At 38.2% G+C, this 25,568-nt stretch overlaps 1 protein-coding gene across 4 annotated transcripts; it reads right to left on the reverse strand.

Moving 5' to 3' along the window:
- Window positions 1–81: 81 nt before the first annotated feature.
- ANXA7 (annexin A7) lies at window positions 82–25,568 on the reverse strand. 4 transcript variants are annotated; one of them, XM_027530687.1, is made up of 15 exons: window positions 25,436–25,540; window positions 23,299–23,362; window positions 22,089–22,143; window positions 19,885–20,089; window positions 19,208–19,309; window positions 18,530–18,594; window positions 18,054–18,119; window positions 13,899–14,001; window positions 13,588–13,682; window positions 11,014–11,127; window positions 10,603–10,773; window positions 7,723–7,893; window positions 7,567–7,642; window positions 6,405–6,517; window positions 82–4,022 (listed from the first exon to the last, which is right to left on the reverse strand). In XM_027530687.1, exons 3-15 carry the CDS (start codon window positions 22,140–22,142, stop codon window positions 3,900–3,902), a joined length of 1,458 nt encoding a protein of 485 aa, XP_027386488.1. In that variant the 5' UTR covers window position 22,143; window positions 23,299–23,362; window positions 25,436–25,540; the 3' UTR covers window positions 82–3,899. The 4 variants fall into 4 exon arrangements, with proteins under 4 accessions (XP_027386488.1, XP_027386490.1, XP_027386489.1 ...); XM_027530689.1 differs by lacking the exon at window positions 18,054–18,119 and having other exon boundaries at window positions 25,436–25,568; XM_027530688.1 differs by lacking the exon at window positions 23,299–23,362 and having other exon boundaries at window positions 3,550–4,022; window positions 25,436–25,538.

Here is a 25,568-nt window from a genome sequence, read left to right on the forward strand (position 1 = left end):
GCCTCACACATTGTTGGGAAGAATGCAAAACCACTCTGCTTCTAGTGCGCAATATTTACACAATAAACAGACTCCCAAGTATATGATGTTAATGGAAAAATTTAATACATTTGAAATTCAGCATTACCTCAGAGTTGGAAAGGCAAAATACAATAGCAAAAACCTGGAAACAACCCAAAGGAAGAGAGGATGAATACACTGATAATATATTTAAAAAATCGCATATTACAAAGCAGTCGAAATGAATGAACTATAGCTATTCACCGTGTGTATGAATCTTAGCAGTATACATACTTTAAAATGTTACACTGTTAGGAGCCACTTGAGGGGGGCTACTGGCCAGATCAGACAATTTGAACATCAAAGTAAACAATAATAATGGATTACAATCTGTTGAATAAGATAGGAATACACAAGTTCACATTGATATAATGAAGAGAAAGGAAAGCTCTTTATAGCAGTTGAATGCCAATCCAATAATGGAGAGGAAATGATTGAAATAGAGAATTACCACTTGGCACCAACTATAGGAGTGGATGATTTAGACAGGAGTCTTCAGTGCTAAGGCTGGTATGTGGAGATTTGATAAGGAGTAGTTTACTGGCATGATTTTGGAATACTAATCAATTACAAAGGGAAAAACAGTGAATTTAAGAAGCCAGCATGATCAAGTGATCAAGGTTAACATCACCAGTGTGGGGACGAGTCTACATTTTATGCCTCCTGATGAGACTCACTGAGAAAAGCAAAGCATCATTTTGTGGTATTCCTACAGACAAAGGACCCAGGTTGTAAGCCATCCTATAATAAAAGCTTGTACCTTTTAATAAAACTGTAAAGCTACAAAAGACTGGCAACTCTTCCAGATTAAAGGAGTCTGAAAATACACAACTAAATGCAGTACGTATTTCTGTATAGGATGTTGACCCAGAAATGAAGAGACATTGTTGGGATAGTGGGCAAAATTTGAATAGGCTTACTAGATTGGGTGGTAGTATTGTACCAATATTGATTTACTGATGTGGAAGATTATTTGCCATTATGTAGAAGAGTGACCCTGTTCAGGGGAAAACACCCACTGGAGTGTTTAGGAGTGATGAGACAGCATGACTGCAGTTTGCTCTCTCAACCCACCAACAGTTCAAATAAAGACCAATAACAAAAGACATATGCACGCACACACACACTCAGAGTAAGTAATGAACCAATAAAATGTTAACTGTATGAGAATCTAGGTAAAGAGGACATGGGAGTTCTTTGTACTGTCCTGGCAACTTTTCTATACATTTGAAATTATTTCAAAACAAATTATTAAACTATACACACACTCACACATTACTTTCCATGGATAGTCACCAGAGTCTAATTTTAAAAATAAATTGCATTTCTGCTAATAAACATGTTAAAATTATAAAAATTGAGAAAAATGCTTTTAAAGTTAGTGTTATAAGTCATAAAAGTTCTCAAATATAAAAACATGTAACTGTTGAGTAAGACGTTTCTCCCTGGATTTTTTCCCAAGTGAAGATTGCGACTGTATTTGTGTTGAGATAACTATCCTGCCTTACACACATCGTAATCTTTTTTGGGACCATGTGGCTTGTGGGATCTTAGTTCCCCAAACAGGGGATCAAACCTGGGCCTCTAGCAGCAGCAGCATGGAGTCCTAACCACTGGATTGCCAGGGAATTCTCAGTAACCCAGTTTAAAAACAGGCATTTTAATATTTTCCCAAAGAAGATATGCAAATGGACAATCAAGAAAATATGGCCAATCAAGAAAATATATTCATTAGTTATTAGGGAAATGCAAATCAAAACTGCAATGAGATGCCACTTTACATCCACTAGGATGGTTAGAATCAAAGAGACAATGATAGTGTCGGGAAGAATGAAGACACTGGGAGCCTCATTCACTGATGGTAGGACTGTAAAGTGGTACAGCTGCTTTGGAAAATAGTTTGGCAGATCCTCAAAAAGTTAAACATAAAGATACTACTGCCAGCAATTCCACTCCTATTATTATAGCCAAGAGCATTGAAAACTTGTGTCCATAGAAAAGTTTGTGCGTGAATATTCATAGCAGCCTTATTCATAATGGTAAACAGGTGAAAACAACCCAAATGTCCATCAATTGATAAATGGACAAGCAAAATGTAGATCCAAACAATGGATTATTCAGCCATAAACAGAATGAAGTATTGATTCATGCTACAACACAGGTGAACCTTAAAAACAGTACGTTGATTAAAAGAAGCCAGACACAAAGGGCCACACACTGTGTAATTCCATTCATACGTAAAGCCCCCAAGAGGGAAATCCATAGAGACAGAAAGTAGATTAGTGACTGCCAGGGGACAGGCAGGAAGAAAGGAAAGACGGCTTGACTGCTGATGGGTGTTAAGTTCTCTTTTTGGGTGATGAAAATATTCAAAAATTGATTGTGGTGACTGTTGCACAAGTGTGTGAATATCCTAAAAACCCACTAAATTGTACAGTTTAAAAGGATGAATGGTATGATATATATCAATCTTTAAAAGTTTAAAAATATATTCCTCACAAATTTTCTTCCTTTAATAACTTATACCCCTTTTCCTTTACCAAATCCTATTGCTGTTAGTTATTTTTCCAAAATCTATGTCAGAAATCTACCTTGGCCTGTTACCCTTCTACCAGTGTATCTTGCTTTCGCCTCACACTACACTTGTACATAGGCCTCTCTCTCTAAGAGTCAGGTTGTGTCTTATACCACCTTGCATGTATGTCCCTTGGCACTTACCCCCAAACAACTGTTCATTGAATTATAACTGATATTTACTCTTCTTTCCCTCAATTTTTACTACAATCATTCACCATATATATATTAAATACCTGCTTTGTGCCAGGGAGTTCAACAAAAAGAACAAATAGGGTTATTATTCTCAGAAGAATTTATAATGTAACAATATCCTTGTATCCTAAGTTTTGTTTAGATCACCCACTAGATTACAAACCTCCTTCCTTTGTACTTTCCCTAACTACCTATTGTAATGCTCAACATAATAAGCAATTGCTCAGTACTGGGAATAAACCCAGGTTTGAAATCACACTGCTATAGCACTGAGTTCCTGAACGACTTCTCCAAAGAACTAATATTCAATCTCCCAGGAAGATGATTTAAGTTTCATTTATTTATTAATTTGGCACCTTTTATGTGTCAAGCTTCATTTTCTTGAATCATGATTAAACTGCAACTAAAAGTATTTTATAATTTTTTTTTAAATCAAGGGCCAATAAAGATCTATAGGCAGTCTTAGTAGACATAAAAGTAGGCTATATATTTTAGGCATATAAACATATAATCTCTTTTTAAAAAGCTGCTACAGCCAATACTAAACTATTTTCTATGTGGGAAGTTCAACGTTTATGAATATAGAATACTGATTTATGTGAAGTAAGATGCAAATTACTCTTTTAGGTCAAAACAGCGGAATTTGTTTTAAAAAGTAATACAATTTTGACATACTACCAACTATAACTGTCCAATGGAAAGCAAAGGGTTTATCTAATGTTCAATATTATTTATTAAAATTTATTCAATATTATCACACAGAATTTGAAACTGTTGTGACTTTTACTCAATTCGGTGTCCTATTTAGAATAAGAGCAGTGAGAATTATGCTTTACAAACATTGCATTATTACTTCATCATTGTGATATGGCTTTACTTGATTGTACATAGAGAAAAAAAGAACATTGGAATTAAGGCAATAACCACATGTGCAAACCAAGCACAATACCCTGACACGGTCCTTAGTAAAAGCTCTTTTGGTTAGGTGAGGGTTGATGTTGCTGCATGCAGGTCAGTCATTGCTTTGAAGATAAGCTTTGAATAGCTTCATTCATTTATAAAAATCTCTCCTACTGGCCCACAATGGCCAGAAGAAGCTTTCGGTAATCTCCACTCGTGTCACTTGCAATCATTGTGCCCAGCGTCTTCTGATACATCTGACTGAACATCTGTTTTATCTGGACAAGATCAATCTGCATGCAAGACACGATATTTGTAATATTAGAAAAAAGTTAAAGAAAACTGATAATTTATTAAATTGTTCTTTAATAGTGAAAAGATCCTAAGTATAACCAAAGCAGAGGGGAAAAAACACCAAAGGACTGACATTTTATAGCTAGCATTTCTACCAGCACTAACAAAGTGTTGGCCAGGATGCAGAGAAGTTGGAATCCCTGTTCACTGCTGGTAGGAATGTAAAATGGTGCAGCCACTGGAAAACAGTATAGTAATTACTCAAATAAATAAAAATAGAATTACCACATGACACAACCATTGCACTTCTGAGTATCCACAAAAGTGAAAAACAGGCTCAAATATTTGTACACCCATGTTAAAAGCAGCATTATTCACAACAGTCAAAGGGTGGAAGCAACCCAAGTGTCCATTGACGGATGAAAGGATAAACTAAAGGTAGTGTATACATTCCCTGGAGAAGGAAATGGCAGCCCACTCCAGTATTCTTGCCTGGAAAATCCCATGGACAGAGGAGCCTGGTGGGCTATAGTTCCTGGGGTTGCAAAGAGTCAGACATGAACATGATGTATACATACAATGGAATATCATTCAGCCTTAGAAAAGAAGGAAATTCTTACACATGCTACAATGTGGATGAACCCTAAAAATGTTAAAATGGACAAATACTTTATGATTCCACTTATATAAATTAGCTAGAGTAGTCAAATATTGCAATACATAAGATAGAAAATAGAATGGTGGCTGCTAGGAGTTGGGAAGCAAAAAAATGGTGAATTATTGTTTAATGAATATAGATTTTCAGTTTTTTTAAGTTGAAAAAGTTCTGGTGGTGATGGTTGTACAACAATGGGAATGTACTTAATGTCACGGAACTATACACTTAAAAGTGATTAAAATGGTACTTTTGTGTTATGTGTATTTTATTATAAAGAAAAAGAGATCCTGCTTAGAAAATTTAAATCTAAAAACAAAGACACAACAAAGTTTTTCCAAATATTGTATTATAGTTGTCTTTTAAAAAATGATTTACCTTCTTTCATATAATTTCGTAGTATATGCTTCTTTCAATTAAAAAAAGTCTACTAAATATACTAAGTCAAAGAAAGGAATACATTTGAGGCTATATTTAAGTAAAAAGATAAAGATAAAACTTTAAGTTATTTTATTATACAGTGCATGCTAAATTTTAAGAATTTCTATGTCCAATAGGGTTGATCTACATAGGTCTTTCATACAGCTTCCTGTTGATTTTTTTTTGGCAGCGCCTCACGCTTGCAGGATCTCAATCCCTGAGTGCTGAACCTGGCAGTGAAAGTGCCAAACCCTAACCACTAGACCACCAGGGAATTCCCTCATCCACTTTTTTACATAAGCAAAATGAAACCCAAAAGATAAACTCTTCTTGAATTTCCTGGCAGTCTGTTTCACTAAAGCAAGTCTCTCACAGCAGGAAAAAGGTGAACACTATGCTTTATACAACCTCCGCCAACAATGAAAGAGAGCTCTTTCTTAACGTCACTCATGGACTGACAACCAACGGAGGAACTTTTAAGAAATTAACATTCTAAGTGAGACAGAGAAAGACAAATACTGCATGATTTCACTTACATGTGGAATCTGAAAAAACAAATGAACAAATATAACAAAACACAGTCATAGACACAAAGAGCAAACAGGTAGCTGCCAGAAGGGAGGGGGTTGGGGGTGGGAAGGAAATGGGTGAAAGAGTAAGAGGTACAAACTGCCAGCTGCAAAGTAAATGAGTGAAGAGTGTGAATGAGTGGGGAGTACAGGCAATAACTAAGTAGTATTTTTGTATGGTGATATGTCATAATTAGACTTTTCACGGGAATCCTTTTAAAATGTATAGAAATGTAAAATCACAATGCTTTATAACAGAAACCAGCAGAGTACTGTAGGCAAATACACTTCAAAAATGAACAAACTCAAACAAAAAGATAATAAGATTTGTTACTAGAGGTAGCGGATTGAGGGGGGCAGATTGGAGAAAGACAATCAAAAGGCACAAACTTCCCATTATAAGATAAGTTACTAGGGGTGTAATATACAATGTGATAAATATAATTAACACTGCTTTATGTATAGACAGTAAATCCTAAAAGTTCTCATCACAAGGAAAAATGTTTTCCTTTAATCTCATATTTTGTAAGATGATGGATGTTCATTAAACTTACTGTGATAATCACTTCCTGATGTATGTAAGTCAAATTTCTATGCGGCACACTTTAAATTTATACAGTGAGGTATGTCAATTACATCTCAATAAAACTAGAAGAAAAATTGTGTTTAATATTGCTAAGAAAAAAGAATCAATATTCAAAATCAAGTGAAGATCAGACAGAAAGTAAGCGCCTCACCTCACTTCGAGTGACCACAATCCTGACCAGGGTGGAGTCATCTGTGCCGGCGCCTTTCATAGAATAGTAGAGCCTCTCAGCAAAGAAGGCAGGGCGGTTCAGGGCACACTGCACTGAAAGTGAGAGAGGCTTCAGACGTGAAATCATGACAAAGATGTCCACACACCAGCTTCATCTATCACTTCCAGCTGCTTTTGATCATTTCCTATGTAATTATCTCAGAAATCTTAGGTGAGTTGTAGAGTGCTCTCCCCCTTGATTTTTCTCAGCATCCATCTTTCTTTCCAGCTGCATCAGATAGTCTACCTTCAATTCTACAAGATTCCCTCTGGCCAGTAAATCCCATTTTCTCTCCACAGATGCAGTCACTTAAAATTCTTAACATTTTCCCCCCTTAACATGAGAAAATGTGTAGCAACTGTACCCTGGTAATACCTAACTAAACGGAATAATGACTAAAATCTGAATTCTAGATGTCAAATGTATCATTTGACTGAAAGAAGGATGTAAGACAGATTCCAATATAAATAAGAAAACACAGACTTGAGAATGATAATAGGAAAATTAAGTTAGCAAAGGCTCTACCTTTCACAGAGATGGACTAACTGTACATTACTGTGTTAGCTACAATTACAATAGTAGTATTTATAAGATATTCAATTGCTAATACCAATGTGTTACTAATATTCTCTTTAGTCTTATATTCTCCATGAGAACAAAATTTCCATTTCATTAAGCTTCTGGACGTCAGGACCAAAAATTGGGTTTTTAATTTCAAATGGAAAAGAGTCTCATTTGGCTAAATACTTGAAAGGCATTTGGGGGCTCAAAATGATGCTTTGTGTGGTGGCACTCTCTAGTTTCCTTAGGGCTTTCCCATTTACCTTAATGGAAATGCTACAATCCGTTATATACTTTTGTATAGTCCTCAAGAAGGGCATAGAAAATAACGACCAAATAATTCCAAAACAATCCTATTTGATCACACCACCAACCATTCATAGGGAACTGCATATAAAAACATAGGATTATCTTGTCTCTGCCTAAGCAGACTCCAGGGAGGCTATACTAAGAATCACCTTTTAATGGGAACAACTATTCAAAGCCTCACTCATTTACAAACAAAACAAAGCAAATCACGAAAACAGGAAAAGTGTCTTACAGATGGTCTTTAAACCGCTTTCAACATTTCCGGAAAACTCACGGCTGACACTGTTTAACAAATCTCGATTAGCCATCTGTAGACAAAAAAGTATAGGGGTTGAAATATTTTGACACCTTAAAATAGAAGCAAAATCTTCAAAAGAAAAGCTCATACCCTGGAATAGGCCTCCATGGTAGCTTTCAGTTGAGGAAAGCTTCTTGTGGCAAGAATCATGTTAAAGCAAGATTCATCTGTCCCTAGTCTCCCCTCACCAGCCTGGTAGAGACGCTGAGCATCTTCCTGAGCCAGTTGGTGGTTAACATTCTGGTTCTCATCACGATTTCCCTGCAAAAAAAGGAATGCAGGAGTTAGAAGAAAGTGATACAAGTCTTATTTTTAAAACAAGGTTTTCCAATCTGGTCATTTTTGAATTTAAAAGGACAATTTACTAAAAATTAATGCATAAAGTTTGTCACGCTTATCTTTCATTTCCAAAGAAACTATACTAGTGTAACTAATATTTTATTACATTGCCAACTATGGATTTTATAATGTAGATCATGGTTTGATGAGGTTATATTAAAACGAGAGGTTTTACAGGGCTTTGAGAGCTAAATTAGAAAACGTTTCCATAAAAAATTACACAGACATTTTACTTTTGAAGGTATAGAAAATTTTACTGATATTCAGTTTAAAAAGCTTTCTCGATAGACTAAAGAGACAGGGATTCTTAAATAAATCACTCTTTTGGGTTTGATCCTTGGTTTACAAGCTGCAGGGTTTTTTTGTTTTTATTCAATAAACATTTCTCCAGTAGCAGGTATTGAAAGTCTAGGTATGATACAAACCACAGAGATTGGAAATGATTATCACTACTCCATTCCTCCCATGAAGGAGATAAAAGATGTCTCCAAAGAGTGAGTAGGGCTACAACCAAAATCTCTGGGAATTAAATGCAGGCTCAGAGCAGGGAATGACAAATGGCCCAGGAGAGTCCAGGAAAGCTTCTCTGAGGAGGTGCTTTGAAGGGTGGTAACTGGGCCAGGAGAAAGAGACTGGTATGTATTGAAACTGCAAACTATAGCACCTCCAGAGGCTGTGGCCACACACACAGACTCATGATCCAGCAAGTCCTGAACACTAACAATGCAGCCACTTCTACCCTCTGGGAGAAATCCCTCGGCCATCAAAGGAATTTCACTTTTCGCTTCTCTGGTGATAAGGTCTCCTTCCATCAGTCCAAGTTCTGAGCCAGTGAGCACTGTCTCTCGTCTAGCTTGGGGAGAGACGCACTGAGACGTCCCAGAAGCTGGATATCCCTGAACTCCAAGGTCTGAAGTAACTTTAGATTTCTCATGATGAAGCGACTCCTAAGCCATGCTTTGAGGACCTGGTCTCCTAGGAGATAAGAACTACCACTCAAATGAACAAAGTATGGTTCTGCTTAGCTGGGATTTAAGATCAGCATTATACTGAGTTCCACTTTATATTCACCATGTACCTGAAAGGTATGGAGCACTTATTTTGTATCAGGCCGTATTAGTCAGGGTTCTCCAGAGGAACAGAACCAACAGGATGTGCTATGTGGTGGGGCCACAAGACAAGACAAGGCCCTTCCCTCCAAGGAAGTTAAGCCAAATGAGGAAGCATATAATATAGAGGCTCCGTGAACTTCCTTTCATTCATCCAAGTGTAATCTTAATATGTAAGTATTTATTATGAATGTATGCATAAAAATGATGCGTGAGACTTTAAGAAGAAGCTATAAATAACACAAGTACTGACAGGCTGTATCAATTTATAGACCAAACTCTTCCCTGGGATGGGATCGGGGAGGGAGGGAGAGAGGAAGCTCTGGGCCTGAATAAGAGTAAAGCTTATACTTGGGTAGTTGGTTTCTCTCTAAAACAGAAACACAAACCCAAACAAGGAAAAGGTCGCCCTCTAGAGTCTTAGTGTCTGTCTGAGGAACAGAATGGAGATGTGTTCCTTGAAGGTTGAGGAACTGTTGTCTGAAGAGCATTGGCACAAGCAATGTATAGAAGCCTATTCTAAATGGGCTGAATACAGCACAGGCAATAGGAGCTCAACAACAACTCCCCAGATGACTGCCTTTGGCTTCAAGCACACAATATGGTCCCATTGTCCTAGAAAGCCACTTCCAGGACAAGGGCTCTTTATTTTGTAAAATGGTTGGGCCCTGAACCCTGCATAAAGAGACATTCAGCACCTCATTAAAGTCTGAATACTCGTTTTTTAGCATTAACTCTGTTTCTGATTTTCTTTTCCTGCTAACCTACCCTCCTGCTCTGTTACTGGTTGAGGTAAATTCAATGTCCTCCCACCATTTGCTTTGTTTTCTCACTTCCATACCCACACGCTCTGGCACACTGCCTTTTCTGCAACTACATCCCTTTGCTCTGAGAGCCTGTCTACTTTTAGAATCTTCAAGACTGTCCAACCTTGTGCACTAGCAGGAGAGCCAGTAACTCCTGATACCGAATCAGTGTGCTAGTCTTTTGCATCATCTCTTTCAAATATACCCTGATTATTTATAGTATCATTACATATACCCTATTTGGAGAATTTTCTGCAACTCTGCCAGCACATCTAGGGAATCAGAACAAGGACGGTACTTAAGCACAGTGTTTCAGTGGATGCTGACATGTTTTCTGCATTTCTGTCTCACTCTTATTGCACTCGCATGGCAGACCTGCATATCTTCAGCCGATGGTCCCAATTAACTGGCAGAACAATGCTAACCTTAAAAATACAGATGCAGCTTCATTCTAAGACACAGAGCCTCAAGTTGATTTCTGATTTCATACAACCTTCATGTGGTTAATTGCTGACTCCTTACAACAACCAGATTTACAGAAATAATTTTCAATACAGAAACAAAGAAACCCATACAGATGATTCTCTGTTGTCCCTCTTAAAGATGTCAAGATTCCACGGGGGCTAGATATTAAAAGGAATAAAGAATGCCCACTGGCAGTAGGCAGTAAAGAATGTTCCCTCCACCAACACTCAGACACTGAATTCAATACTCACCTGGCACATGGATACAAGTAAACGTTCAAAGTGCCCTGAAGTATCTGACCTAATGTCCTTTTCAAGGTCTCGTCCAAATTCTGATTGATAACATCTGACTATTTCTCGGATTTCCTGGTTTGTTCTTGTGCACAAAATTTCAATCAACACACGTTCCTGAGTTCCTGCTCCCTATGTGAAATGAAGGGAGAATGAGAGAGAATTACAAACAAAAAGCAAATTTCTGGAAGTTATTAAATCTTAATGTTCTACCAAACATAACTTTGGCCTCCAGACTGAAAAGCTCTATATATTCAGATGGTATAAAATAATGTATTGGTTTACCTGTCACTGTAAACTCAGAACTGCATAATTTATGGGGTTTTACATTTGAAATAGGATAAAATACTCAAAGTAAATGCCATATAGTACCTTCATCGCATTCCGTAAACTCCAGGCATCATAATACGTAGATGGCATGAACAGGGCAAGGATCAGTTCTTCCATATTTCCACTTAACTCTGATTTAAGATCTTTGATTAAATCCTGTTACATAACAAACACAAATTCAGTATATGAGCTCTCCAAATTTTGTTTTGCTTAAAATTTTTAAGGGAAATACGAGAAAAATGGAATTGAACTACTTTAAGAAAACCTCAATTTCTGTTCAGAATATCATACACTACAGAATTAAGTATTTAAGCTTATTATATTCAAGAAGATATATTTTAGTTGTTCTATTAATAAATACTTAATAATAAACTTATTGTAGTTCCGCCACTATACCAGGTACCAAAAAAGAGGAATCGGAAACAAAGAATAGTTCAAATTAACAAAATGATAAACACGTATTTTCTTAGTATAAAAAACTGTTCTTGTTTTATGAGGAAGCAGAAATCATCATCATTGTGTTCTTATTTGAGAAGAAAAGACAAACATCTAAAAACTAAAATAAAGCAGCCTGTTCTCCAGCACCAGATGAATAAGCAGCACAGAAATAAGTTGAAGTAGGAAAAGTTAAAGTGGGCTGAGAGCTTCAGAGAAAATTTTAGTGAAGGTATTGAAGAGTATGTAAAAATTAGCAAAGAGAAAGGAGAAAGATATTTCAGGTAAGGAGGAGGGACACAAACAAGAACAGAAAAGTTGTTCCTAGCCTTGGCTATATGCATTAAAATAATCTGCAGAATTTTTCTAAAAAAAAAAAATTATGTCAAGAATGAATACTCAGAGATTCTGCATGTGTTTTTAAATTTGGAAAGAAATTATGATATTCTGCTCAGGTTGAGAATTACTTAGTATAGACACAAGAATGAGCAAAATTTTTTCAATGGGACAATAAGACAACCAATTTTGTTACGAATAATGTTTTTAGACATTAATAAAAACAAAGTTGTAACTATATTCTTGGATTATTACGTTGAATACCAAGCTAAAGAACATGGATTTGATTCTGCATGCTGGGAGGAGTCACTGAAAATTTTTATATAAGAAAACAACAGGCAGTATGGATTATAATGACCAAAGATATATATGAAATTTAGCCTGCTGGAATATTTAGATAAGGAGTAATAAAGGTTTGGGTTTGAGTGGTGACAGTGTAAATGGAAAGAAAAAAAGGAGATAGAAGACACATTTCTAAAGAGCCTTTTTACAGATTAGATCAACAAGACAAGCAATAACCAGTTGCCAGGACAACGCAGTGCCTGGCATACACAGGCACTGAAACAATATTCACTGACTGACTGAGAAAGAAGAATGTGGGACCAAAGACTCCACAGCTGGCTAGAGGACAGGGTTTTTACTAATAAGAAGTCCAAACAAAAAGTGGCGGTGGGTAAGGAAAATAGTCTGGGAATTTAGTTTTAACTCAAAAGTGATACATGAGAAAATTTAGGACAAGAAAGCACAGACTACATGTGAACTAAAGAAATTCATAAAACAAAAAATATTTTTGTGAGAAAAATGAGTCTGATGTTGAACCCTAAGGGAAATCTAGACCTTGTGTCGCTTAAGGAGCCTTAAGAGTAAGGAAGTGGACTCTGGGTTGGGCAGAGAGGGAAAGCAGAGTAGAAAAGATGAATCAGGTCAGTGGGCCTCTACTCCCACTCTGAGAAAAGTTAATTGGATCCAGAGAATGTCAGAAAACTTTTAGGATTCCTATCTGAATGACAAACCAATGCTACCCACTCTTGCCCTTTATATTTAAGAAGCCATGGCACCTGTCAGCCATAGAACCTTGCTGGATTTAGTCACTGATCATCCACTCAACAAATATTTATGTGGCTATCTGTTATTGTTCCTGTCCTTGGTACTATAAACACAAAGATGAATATGACATGGTTTGCCCTAGGGCAGCTCACAGTTTTTAGGGAGTGGGCACTGAGATTAGTTACAGTAGAGGTTTTACAAAGTGCTATGAGATCACAGTGGAACAAGCAATGAGAGAAACTTCACAAAGTAGCTTAAACAAGCCAAATTCTGGAGAGCTTGTCTGCCACGCAGCAAAAGAAGAAAAGGTATTCCAGGACAAGAAAACAACATATATCAACCACAGAAGCATGTGTGCAGGGAATGGCAAGAGGTTCTATAAAATTGTAAAACAGGATATGTTTACAAGGAGGGAGAGAAGTGAAAGATGATGCCACAGGCCAAGAATAAGCAACGGCCACATAAGAAGTCCTTGAATCCCACTTCAAGGAGAAGACTGAGAACCAAGGTACTGATTATGATTATGGTCATAATCTACTTTCTACTGAACGTGTGTCACCTATCAGACATAGTAAATGGGTATGATTATGAGATCAAGGACTACTCTAGAATTGGAAAGGCTTTTAAGAGAAATAAATATTGAATACACCTCTTCTGGGGTCTCTGAAGTCTAGCTATCTCTACTTTATACTTATCAGTACTAATAAAAATGTAGTATCCAACTTGACAGAATTCAGGGCCTACAGGCCACTGTTCTTGCTGAGTCCTAAAAAGAAAATGAAACAAAACAAAACATACCTTGCCATACATGGTCTTAAAAGCTGCTTTAATTTTTTGCCTTTGGTCATTGGAACGACTGGCCACAACATCTATAATTGCCTGCTCGTCTGTACCTGAAAGAACCACACATGTCTAAATAAGGATGAGGTCTCTGTGGGGTGCTCGCTGAGGACATTTTTTCGATTACAAGGTGGCTGGTGCTAGATTAAATTGAGGCGTGTGCACACAGGCTCACATATAAACTTGGTTTTGTGATATAAACCTTATTTTTACTTTATATCCAAACACTTGAACTTACTATAAATAAGACAAAAATACGTTTTCCTTACCAAAACCCTTCATTGCTTTACGAAGAACTTCAGCATCTCTCATGGCATCAAAATTGGCAGCGGGTCGGATTGTTCCATGAGTTCCCTGAGTCATCGGAGCAGGCTAAGAACAAGAGGCATAAAATCCAAGTCAGTTGTTGTGGTAATCTAATCCTTTCACAATATATACTATGCTATGCTATGCTAAGTCACTTCAGTCGTGTCCGACTCTGTGCGACCCCATAGACAGCAGCCCACCAGGCTCCCCGGTCCCTGGGATTCTCCAGGCAAGAACACTGGAGTGGGGTGCCATTTCCTTCTCCAATATATACATATACCAAATCAACATGTTACATACCTAAAACTAACACAATGTTCTATTTCAATTGGGTTTCAATAAAACTGGGAGAAAAACAGTACGAAAAAATGTTCAACATCTTTAATACTAGAAACACTAGCTTAAAAAAAAAAATCCCTCCCAACTCAGGTTTCTCTGCTAATAAGACAACAACTTAAGACTTCTCCAATCATCACTCTTAGGCAAGAAAGCCAGTGCTGAGATTTCAGGACAAGAATATTTATTTTTGTGGCGGAACAGATACAGACCATCCTTCTCCTGCCAAAAGACAGCAAGACGCCAAACTTTCAGGAAACAAGACAGTCAAGCTTGTGAAGTTAGTCACAATCTTTCTATGCCTTGGTTTCCTTCAAGGGAGAATAGGGGGGAAAAGAGATTGATCCCTGAGCAGTGTGAGATGAGTGGCAGTGTTTTATTTAAAGAATATAATAATGGCTTTAGGGAGGCAGAGTCGGAGTTGCCCAGTGAGATTTCAAACAAGCAATGTAATTTTGGTAATCTCTCTTCATTTTCAGTATAGGCTCTGATTATTAGACATAAAATAAAACATCTTACAACAAGAAAAGCACAAAAAATGAAATTGATGACTAGAGACTCTTGGAGTTATTCATCAATTTTTTAAGGATAAACCAAAAAGCAAAACAATGGATACATTTTTTAAACACCAATCTATGAAGAAATTTAAAAATCACCAATGACAAAGACCACAGTAATAAGTGTTTCAGGCAAGAATCACTAATTTGATGCTAAAATTAGTGGGTAAAAGTATAATGTGTATACTTTGTAACATTACAGCAGAAAACCTAGCAGACATCATCTGAAACAAATGATCAACACCAATTATCACCAGGAAGAGGGCACATCAACAGTAAGTGCCTCCTGGTAAGAGGCACTAGGGGCACAGCATCACTTCTGTGGTATTCCTGTTAGAAAGGCATGACCTAGATTTACTCAGAGGGACTTATCAGACAAACCCAAATAAAGGAATATTTTACAAAATAACTGGTAGTACTCTTCCAACGTGTCAAGGTGATGAACAACAAGGACTGAAGAACTATTTCATATTAAAGGAAACTGAAGAGACATGGCAACAAACGCAGTGTTTAATCCTGGATTTGATCCTGAGCCGAAAGGACATTACTGGGACAGTTAATGAAATCTGAATAAGGTCTAAAGGTGGAGTAATAGTGTCATTAAAACATTAATTCTTGATCACTGTATTTATGTAAGAAGTTAATATTTGGGGAATCTGAGTAGAGGGTATGTATATAGGAATTGGCTCAGTCAGTAAAGAATCCGCCTGCAATGCAGGAGACCTGGGTTTGATCCCTGGGTCAGAAGATCCCCTGGAGGGGGAAATGGCAACCCACTCCAGTATTCTTGCCTGGAAAAATCCCATGGACAGAGGAGCCTGGCAGGCTGCATACGATTCATGGGGTCGCAAAAAGTCAGACACACTTAGTAACTAAACCATATATAATTTTTACAACTTTTCAATGTTTGAAATTATTACAAAATTAAGTTTAAAAATTCTGAATACAAAGTTATGAAACAGTTTATTAGTTTTCTTAAAAGACTCAAATCAGGGCTTAAGAGAGATGAGATGAGACAAGATGATATCCCACCACATTTTTTAAAAATTAATTTTAATAATATATTTTATTTAACCAAGTATTTCTAAAGTATCATTTAAAGATGAAATCAACATCGTTTCAAAATATAAAATTATTCAGCTGCTATGTAGGCAACTGAAACTGTATTTCAAGTTATACCCATTGAATACAGCAATATGCTAGCCTGGAAAATCCCATGGACGGAGGAGCCTGGTGGGCTGCAGTCCATGGGGTCGCTAGAGTCAGACACGACTGAGCGACTTCAGTTTCCCTTTTCACTTTCATGCATTGGAGAAGGAAATGGCAACCCACTGCAGTGTTCTTGCCTGGAGAATCCCAGGGACGGGGGAGCCTGGTGGGCTGCCGTCTACGGGGTCGCACAGAGTCGGACACGACTGAAGCGACTTAGCAGCAGCAGTGGGGACAAAGTGTTTGGGGAGAAGCAGACCAGACCATCTTTCAGCAAACACTTTTACAGTCTGTAATTCCTCCCACTCATCTATACATTTTTTCCTACCAATAAGCCTAACAATCATCTGTCACTAGTTTCTAAGCTAGCAATGTAAGCAAAGAACTAACAAGAAATATTTGTATTGTGGTTTTAAGGAAAACTAAAAATATTCTACTTGTAGCATATATTCAAGTTGAAAAATTTTTTCAACATATTGCCTTTACATGAGGCTTAATGCATCAAAAACTATGAAAGTTTCCTTTGATGTAACCATTGTGACTAAAATCCTAAGCAGGGCAGAAGGTTCTGTTTAAAATACACTGAACTAGGTAGAAAGAGAAACCAACTCCCATCAGGTACTGTTTGATGACTCGCATTTTGTCATCTTGTTTCTAAAAACAAAAACAACAACAAAAACCTATTCCATTTTTCATCTGGAGGGAAAAATGGCTTTGTTTTATTCTTTGTTCAAAGTCTAAGTTTGAAGTGTCTCTTGTCATCGAGAATACTATCATCCTGCAGGCATTATTTTGAACTCAAAAGAAATCAGGGTCCATGTTTTTGAGGTCAAATCTCTAACTGCAGAGGATTTCCCAGCACGCAAAGCCCATACTATCAGCCACCAAGACTTCCACCCTTTGACACCCATTTGATTCCAACCTTCTTGCTGAAAAAGTGCCATAGAATTAGAACTGGATCAATCAAGAGAGGTCACTTGCCTGAACTGCTCAACCAAGTCACACACACAGCAACCAACCTCCACCAGCGGATTTTCAGTGACAGGGAGCTCACGAGGTAGTCTATTCCATCTCCATCTAAAAGCTCTTCCAAAATCTACTGCTCTGTTAACTGCCTGGTTTTAGTTTAAGGTAGTAATTGTTACACAAGATAAGCTGCAGGTATACGTGTATTTTACTTTAAGTGTTTTTATGTTTAAAAATCTTTTATATTCAGTCATAAAATGATGTCTTTAAAAGTATATGCATGCTTAAACTAAACTAAAAATTCTCATAACAAATGTTTAGAATAGCTACAGATTTATAATATGATTAACAATCAACTTTCAACGATTTTTTAAAAAAAGAAGTGAAAGCAATTTACTATGGGCTTTCAAGGAATATCATTTACTCTATCAGTAAAGTAGCATATTTTAACAAAGAGACTGCTGTTCTGAAAAGCAGAAGAGCTAGGATCTAGTCTCAGCTTTGTCATTCACTAGCTGTGTGGCCCGGGACAAGTTCCTTAATCTCTCTGGAGCTCAAATACCTCAAATCAGGAAAGTAAGCCAGAAAATGGCTAAATTGTTTCTCTTCCAATACTGTAATCCCTTTCCCAACCCAGCTGAAGAAAAAGCTTAAAAACGCTAGACTTTTATGAATAGACAGTATGAAATGAGAAAATCAAGATAAAGTAAACATAAAACTGCTTATGTTCCTAATAACCTGCATAGGGTATAAAGGAATTAACAAGTCAATTAAAGAATAAAACTTAATATTAAAGTAAGGAGCTATACTGAAATGGGGCAAGGATTTGATATATGGGAGACCTTCTGAGACTACTGAAAAATCAATTTAACAGACATTAATCACTATCATGCTTAAAGGGCCTGCCAAGCACTACAGGGACATGAAGATAAAATAGCTATCGTGAGCCCTCGAGGAAGTGGTGAGAGACAAATACACAAGAAATTAGAAACAAATGAAGGCACGTTTAGGGGACTGAGTGATTAGTGAACATCAGAAAACCTTACTCACTTCACTGCTATAATCCCAAGAAACAGGAGAGAAAACAGGATAGGAAGGAAAGGATTCTGTATTGATCTGAAAGAAGAGTGGAAAGTTATAAAGGCAAAAATGGAAAATAAAACCATACTTCATAAAACACGGCTAGAAATATCAATCACCCAGCCACCTGAGTTCATAGTTATACTGCCAGCAAGGGAGGAGGAAAAAGAACTAAAACCAATGCCAAGAATCCAATCTAATGACTGAATCTCTATGGAAAAAAGAGTATGGGTGTCATCACCTGAGAGAAGGGACCTATGTTTGTCTTATCAAAGTCATCAGGACACGGGTGGACCAAAGCGCATGCAGTCTATCAGAAGCAAAGATTAAAGTCTTAAGTGTCTCTTAGAGACCATCTTCCCTGCTTCAAGGAAATCTCTAAGATCAATAAAGGCGTAGGGCCCTTCTTTAGCAGACTTAATTTAAAAGACAGGAACCAAAAATACCTGACTAGGGTAAGGAGATTGTCCTCCAGGATACTGAGAAGGCATCGCTCCCCCAGGAAAACCACCTATATATTAAGAAAAAATACAGCAAAAGGTATTAACTGATTTATTTTTTCAAAACAGCACTGATTTATTACGAATATGGAAACATATGAGAACACTCACACTTATGTTATTCACTAGAATAATTTTTAAGTATCATGATATACTGAATCAAAAAACAACTTTGGTCACAAGGACCTTTAAAAATATTCCATGTTGTAATTTCTTTAAAACAATTTAACACAATTTCTTTAAAAATAATACTTTAAAAAGAAGAACAAAATAGTTGAACCAGATTAAATTCTGATTCTGTTTGGAAAGGATGGCAGCACATGGTTCTGGGCTCATTCCCTTCGTGTTACACGAATGACAGAGAAATTCCTAAAGGTTTCGTTTTTTTTTGGCTTCAGGAGAGATAATTTTTTTTAATTGAAAAAAACTGGTCCTTCTTTCCATCTTATGATTAAACCTTTTTTATCAGGTTAATACATTTTCATGAAACCAGATAGTACCTAATAAGTATTTAGTATAAACATTTACTAAAGATGATCCCAAACACAAACTAAGTTCTTTCAATGGCAACTGAAAAATTCAAAATATCAAGCCATTGTGCTTTTCTGGACAGTTGATACCTACCAGGCAGTGGGACCTGTGCTGGGCCACCCCCATAAGACTGTGTAGGTGGCTGTGGATAGCCAGGAAAGCCTGCTCCACCTGGTGGGGCTCCAAACCCTTGGCCTGGAAGAAGAGAGAAAAATAAACTATAGTGACAGGTCTCATGATCGAAGTGAAAACTTTACAAATAATAAAAGAAATAATCTATAATGCTACAGTAGCAGTCCCTTTGGTCTAAATTCAACTTCTCAACAACTCCTTCCCCATTAAAAAATACATTAAAAAAATGTTACTTCTTTCGTTTGCCCTAATGACTTACAATATAAAAGTGCTAAGTTTTTTCTTTCTTTTTTTTTTTTACATCTTGTGGCGAGAGCTGTCCTAAGGTCACAATCATGCTAAAACCAAATGTCTCAATCAGTTCTTAAGATTACAAATTATCAAGTGAACCATTAGTCCTTTATGACCATGAGATTTATTCTAATTCCCACAGAATTTTGGAGATCGCTCCTGAGAATTCTCCAGCTTTCATGCCTCCTCAGAATCTTTATTCCTCTACCTTGCCAGCTAAGTCCTTACTATCTAAGGTAGAAAGCAGGCTAAGAAAAACTCTGATTTCATACAAAACAAGCAGGAACAAAAAGGATTAAAGAGACAAGAAAAGAAGTGTTACACTACTTCCACAACCCACGACTCACCTCCAGGATAGGATGGAGCTCCGCCTGGCTGTGGGGCACCAGGATAGCCTCCAGGGGCTGGATAGCCACCAGGGGCAGGGTAGCCTCCAGCTCCTGGGTAGCCACTACTTGGTGCTGGTGGGTAGGCACCTCCTCCCATCGGAGGGAAACCACTAGGATAAGGATACTGACCAGGAGGGGGGAAAGATGACTCCTGACCCGTAGGCTGAAAAACCAGAAAAGTTTTCAAATGACTGTGATCATTGAGAAACAGAACCTAGCTAAGAAAACAGAGATAACTGTTAAGATCTAGCTTATTCTTTTACATATTAAAAAGCCCATTAGAAGTCCTGATATCTCATATTAGTTTATCAGTATAGTAGTTTGTCAGGATACCTGTCAGAATTCAGTTTTATGTAAATCTACGTGTGTTAGGCAAGAAGAGTCTGTTTCTCTATTTGGGAGTGTCTCTTTTCAAACCTCAAGGCTAAAAAAAAAAACAAAACACCTCAAGGCTTCATGAACAACTAGCAAAGCTCAGTATAGTTTCTTCATTCTCCTAGCACCTGGAAATACGGGAAAGATCTGCCTCTCTACCCTAAAGAGAAGAATTCATGGCTTTCTTGTAATACACCTGGACCTGTGTATAACAGAAAGAATAAAAAAGTGACCTGAGCACATACTAGGTGTGACATTTGGGACCTCAATTCAGATCATACAATGTCTAAGTCTGAAGAGACTGTTGTTGTTTAGTCACTAAGTCGTGTCCAACTCTTTGAGACCCCATGGACTGTAGCTGCCAGGCTCCTCGTCCGTGGGACTTCCCAGGTAACAATACTAGAATCAGTCGCCATTTCATTCTCCAGGGGAATCTTCCTGACCCAGGGATTGAACCCACTTCTCCTGCTTGGTAGGTGGATTCTTTACCACTGAGCCACCTGGGAAAAAGCCCAAAGAGACTGTTACACGTTCACTAAACTTTTTTCCAGGCCACAGAGACTACATTTCCCAGGATATGACTGAATACTGGTAAAGGACAGTGGACAGAAGTAATGTACACCACTTCCAGCCTGGTCCCCATGACTTCCTGCCCAATCCTCTAAGATGTCTCTTCCTCTCTCATTTCCTTCATCTGCCAGCTGGAAGCAAAGAATCCAGTGGAGGACTCCAAAGCACTAGAGGATGGTAGAGTCAATATACTAAGGCAACAGAGGATAGAAGGAGCCTGAAAACCCACAGGATGAAATGGAACAAGGTCTCTTAGCTCCCTACCACACACTTCCCCCATCATCCCCACCACTGACTTCTAGGAGACTGGAGTAAGCAAGAAATAGGTTTTTATTGTGTTGAGCCATCGGGATGTTGAGATTGTCTGTTTTAGCATTAGCCTATACTGACAGAAATGGTTGCCAGAGTCCAGTTTAGTATATAGGGACCTGGGAACATAGTTACAAATTTCATTTCTCTTATGACAAATTCAGGAGAACTATATATTCACTTTACACACAGGTACACATATTGTCACTAATCCATATAGGCCCCTCTTTCTATTTACCCAGAATTACAAAGAAGCCCTACATACTTATGAGCATAAAACGGAAATACACTAACCTCAGCTATGAGGTTAGTCCTCGGAACAGTACAGGTCAACAGCAAAGTAGAACTTGGTAGCACATTTATAACATGTACTCAGAATACTAAAAGTCTCAGAACTACAAATCCAGGGCCTTCTAATCCACTGCAATTTGCGTTCTCTGAGTCAAGCCCTTCTTAATTTAAACATCCAACACACAGGTTAAAAACCAGTGACTCATAGGATGGATTTAGTTTACATACGTGTTGTATTGAATCATACAGTATTTAACATTTTAAAATATGCATTTCCCAATTTAAAAAAATGGGCAGTTTCATATAAAATCTAGATTTTATTTATATTTAAGCTTTACTTAAAGAAATAGAATATCCAGCAACATTGAATCAACCTCCCTGTATGGACACATCAGGCTGAAGAGGACTAACAGGTGCTTTTCCATAGGTGACACAAGTCTTTGTAGTTCCTCCACAACCCTGCCTTCACTCACGTACTCTACTCAGTACTTCTGGCTGTTTGAATTTATGACTGCTGCTCTAGCATATTTGTAACATCTGTCATGGGTTGGCTGGTCCTATGCAACACCTGTTCCCAGGACATGAGCTATTTTAGTATCCTAAGTGGCAATACTTACGGGATATCCAGGGAAAGGTGGGTAGCCTGTGGGCGGATAGCCTGGGTATGACATTCTGTAACAACAATAAGAAATGTCCTCTGTAATTTCATATAAGGAATAAGACCTTTGAAGATATACATTGTCACAATCTAAATCAAATCACATCTTCTGAAAGAAAGAGCCTATCAGGCAGGCTGACTCAGTAGTTCTGAGATGGGGCCCGAGCTTATGTATTTCTAACTACCCTTCCCGGTGATGCTGTTGCTGCTGGTCTGTGAGCAATATTTTGATATCAGAATATTTAGGCATTTCTGAATCTACCATTTAATTTGGCAAGTTTATCAATATGTGTTTTGGCTCTTCTCCCCAGTACAGCTATAAATGATTTGTATTTTTCTTTTATCAAGACCCCAAACAATGATATATACATACTAATATATATAAAATAGATGACAAATAAAGACCTACTGTTTAGCATAGGGAACTTTACTCAATTCTCTGTAATGGGTTACATGGGAAAAGAATCTAGAGTGGATATATGTATAAGTGATTCACTTTGCTATACGCCTGAAACTAACACTGATATACACAATAGTGTAAATCTATACTCCAGTTAAAATAAAAAAGATCCCAAACAAATCCAGTTCAACATTTACAAAACCCATAATGTAACAAGCACTGTTCTAGGTGCTGATAAAGAGATGAGAGGGGCAGGGGGAAGTAGCCTGCCTTTTGAATATATAGTACAGGAAAATTAGAAAATAAATTTAAATTATTATTGAGTCCCTTATGACATAGCACAGTGCAGAAGCTAAAAACTTGCTAAATTGAAAATGAGTGGGCATATATCTAGCGGAAGTTAAAATTATTAAGAAAGATAATAAGAATACTGATTCAGACAGTTCTGAACCAGTCATCTGGGATCCAAAGACCTGGATGCAAAGGATGTTAAATCATTTTTTTTTCCCTTCTTCTCCAAGCCCAGTTGATAAAAGGAATAAAGGAGAAGCAATACCCTCTAAGAACAGTCAGAGGGACCAAGGGTAAAAGAGGTCAGGTTCCAAAGAAAAAGTCTGAAAATAATTTATGGGAGAAATTAATAATAATTTTAAAGACAAGTGTTATAGCACCAAAGACTACATAAGTTATTTAAATTTCTGAATCTCAGGAACTGTTCCAGTGACAAAGTCCTATTTCTACAGTCTAAAACTACTACATTAAGTCTTACCTTAAAGGGTTCTAGAGGAATTATGCCAACAAGAGTGTCAGAACAGAATGAAGATAAACACTATCTGCATATAAGAAAACAATGCAACTTTAAGAAAGTGAATCTGGGTATATTTTAAAGAATAATAATTTAAAAGAGTAGAATGCAATGCCATTTCCAGGATGTACTTTATAAAAATACTTACAAAAATGCAAAATTATTATACATACAAAGCTATTCATTACAGCACTATTTGTAACAAAAAAAGGTTAGGGAATTCCCTGGCAGTCCAATGGTTAAGATTCAGCACTTTCACTGCTAGGGCGTAGTCGGGCAACTAAGATTCCACAAGCCATACAGTGTGGCTAAAATAAAACATTAAAAACAACCTAAAAGACCATTAATAAGGGACAGCTAAAACAGATTACAGAAAGCCATACAATAAAATGTTACGCAACTATTAAAAATGAGCAGCTCTCTTATATGTATGGCTGAGTCCCTTTGCTGTCTACCTGAAAGTATCACATTGTTAACTGGCTATACTCCAATACAAAAGAAACAGTTGAATAAAAAAACATGAGCAGCTCTCCTTTTATTCATATAAGAAACCATCTCTAAGTCACATTAAGTGGGAAAAAAGCAACGTGAAAAACTGCATAGATATTCTGCAACCAAATGTGTAAAACATACAGTTATTTGTATATAGAGAATATCCCTGAAAGTAGACTCAACAAAGTAGGAAACAGTACCTCGGAGAGGAGAACTAGAGCATAAGGAGACTTTTCAAAGTAGCGATAGACCTTTTGGAATTATGCATGTATCATCTATTTCAGATTTTAAAAGCTTTTGTACAAAGCTTAAACAAACCCAAGGGTGACTCAACAAACTACTCAACTTTGCCCAAAGAACAATTAGACTATACTGGTGAACCACAGCTTTTACGTCCTTTTCAACATTCTTAGTCAGCAACTACTTTTTAAAAGACTAGAAAAGCATTCCTGGTTCTCCAGACCATCTCCACCCAGTGAGTCAACTACTAAAAGGGTTGGGTCTCCCTAGGCAAGTCTCAGAGATGGCATGATGCCCAGGTACACAGGAGGTAGCTGTTCCAAATTTATGAAACAAATGAAACAAAACAGGAAGGGTGAATGAAGATGGCCAACAGTAGATACTAGGATTTTCCAAAATCTGCCTCTTGATTGGGAAGGACCATTTAAATCTGTCAGCAAGGGCTCTTCGATAAAGAACTGGAGGCAGGTCACCACCAGTGAGGACTGAAAGGCTTCGGTTTGCAGTAGTTCTACCTCCTTATCTAGTGCTTGAAACCCCTTCCCTGACTGGTAGGTAACTCATTATACTCATTATCTAATTAGGACAGGTTACTTTATCAGATCAGTTCCCCACCAACTGGCAGAAGTTAAGGAAGTTTAGAGGCAATTGGACGACTTCCTTTCATTTCTGTCACTTTACAGTGGACATCAGCCATCTTCTTCTGAAGAAGAGTTCACCCAGGTTAGGCTCATATCCGCATAGGTTTGCTGCCGTTTAGGAACTAGGAATCAAATCTGGAATGCTACTTCCTACAATAGTTTCCAAGAATTATAAACCTGGGCCAGTGTACAATTTCAGGCTTCCGCATTCGTCCTAGGGCTCACTAAGCAAAGTACAAATTCCCCAAGTTTCCCTAAATTTGCTGTGTCACCAAGAAATCTAGTCGGACTTAGCTGCTCACTGGCTTTCCTACTCAGCTCTCCTAGAGGGCCGCTTCAGCAGGCCCATCCTCTGGCCTCAGTCCCTCCACCTGTGGTCCACCTGCCTGCGCCGGAGGCCTCACTGCTCCCTAGGATCCCTGGACAGACGAGGGGCAGAGACAACTGACGAACAGGACTTCCCGTGGTCTGGCCACCTCGCCGACCCCGCCCGAATGCACCCCCGGCCGAACGTCCCCACCAGGCAGCCCGGGTCCCAAGATGCGCGCACCGGCTCGCCGGCCACCCCTGGGGCCTATAGGCCCCTCCAGCCTCCCCCCAGTCCCCCGCGCCGGTTCGAGGCCGCAGGCGGGGCCCCGCCCACTCCCGGGTGGCCGGCCACGGAGCTGGGCGGGGCGAGGTATCCGAGGGGCTGAGGGGTTGCAAGGGTAGGGGGCGCCGTTCCTCACCTGACCCCGCGGAGCAGCGTCACGGCCCAACCTGGTCCGGAGCAAGATGGAGCCGGAGGCGGGTCCGGGAGGGGCGGGGCGCCGGGCTGCCACCGGAGCCCGTTAGGGCCGCAGCCGCGGCCGGGAACGCCTC

Source organism: Bos indicus x Bos taurus, chromosome 28, assembly GCF_003369695.1.
Source record: "Bos indicus x Bos taurus breed Angus x Brahman F1 hybrid chromosome 28, Bos_hybrid_MaternalHap_v2.0, whole genome shotgun sequence".
In the NCBI taxonomy this organism is placed as follows: domain Eukaryota; kingdom Metazoa; phylum Chordata; class Mammalia; order Artiodactyla; family Bovidae; genus Bos; species Bos indicus x Bos taurus.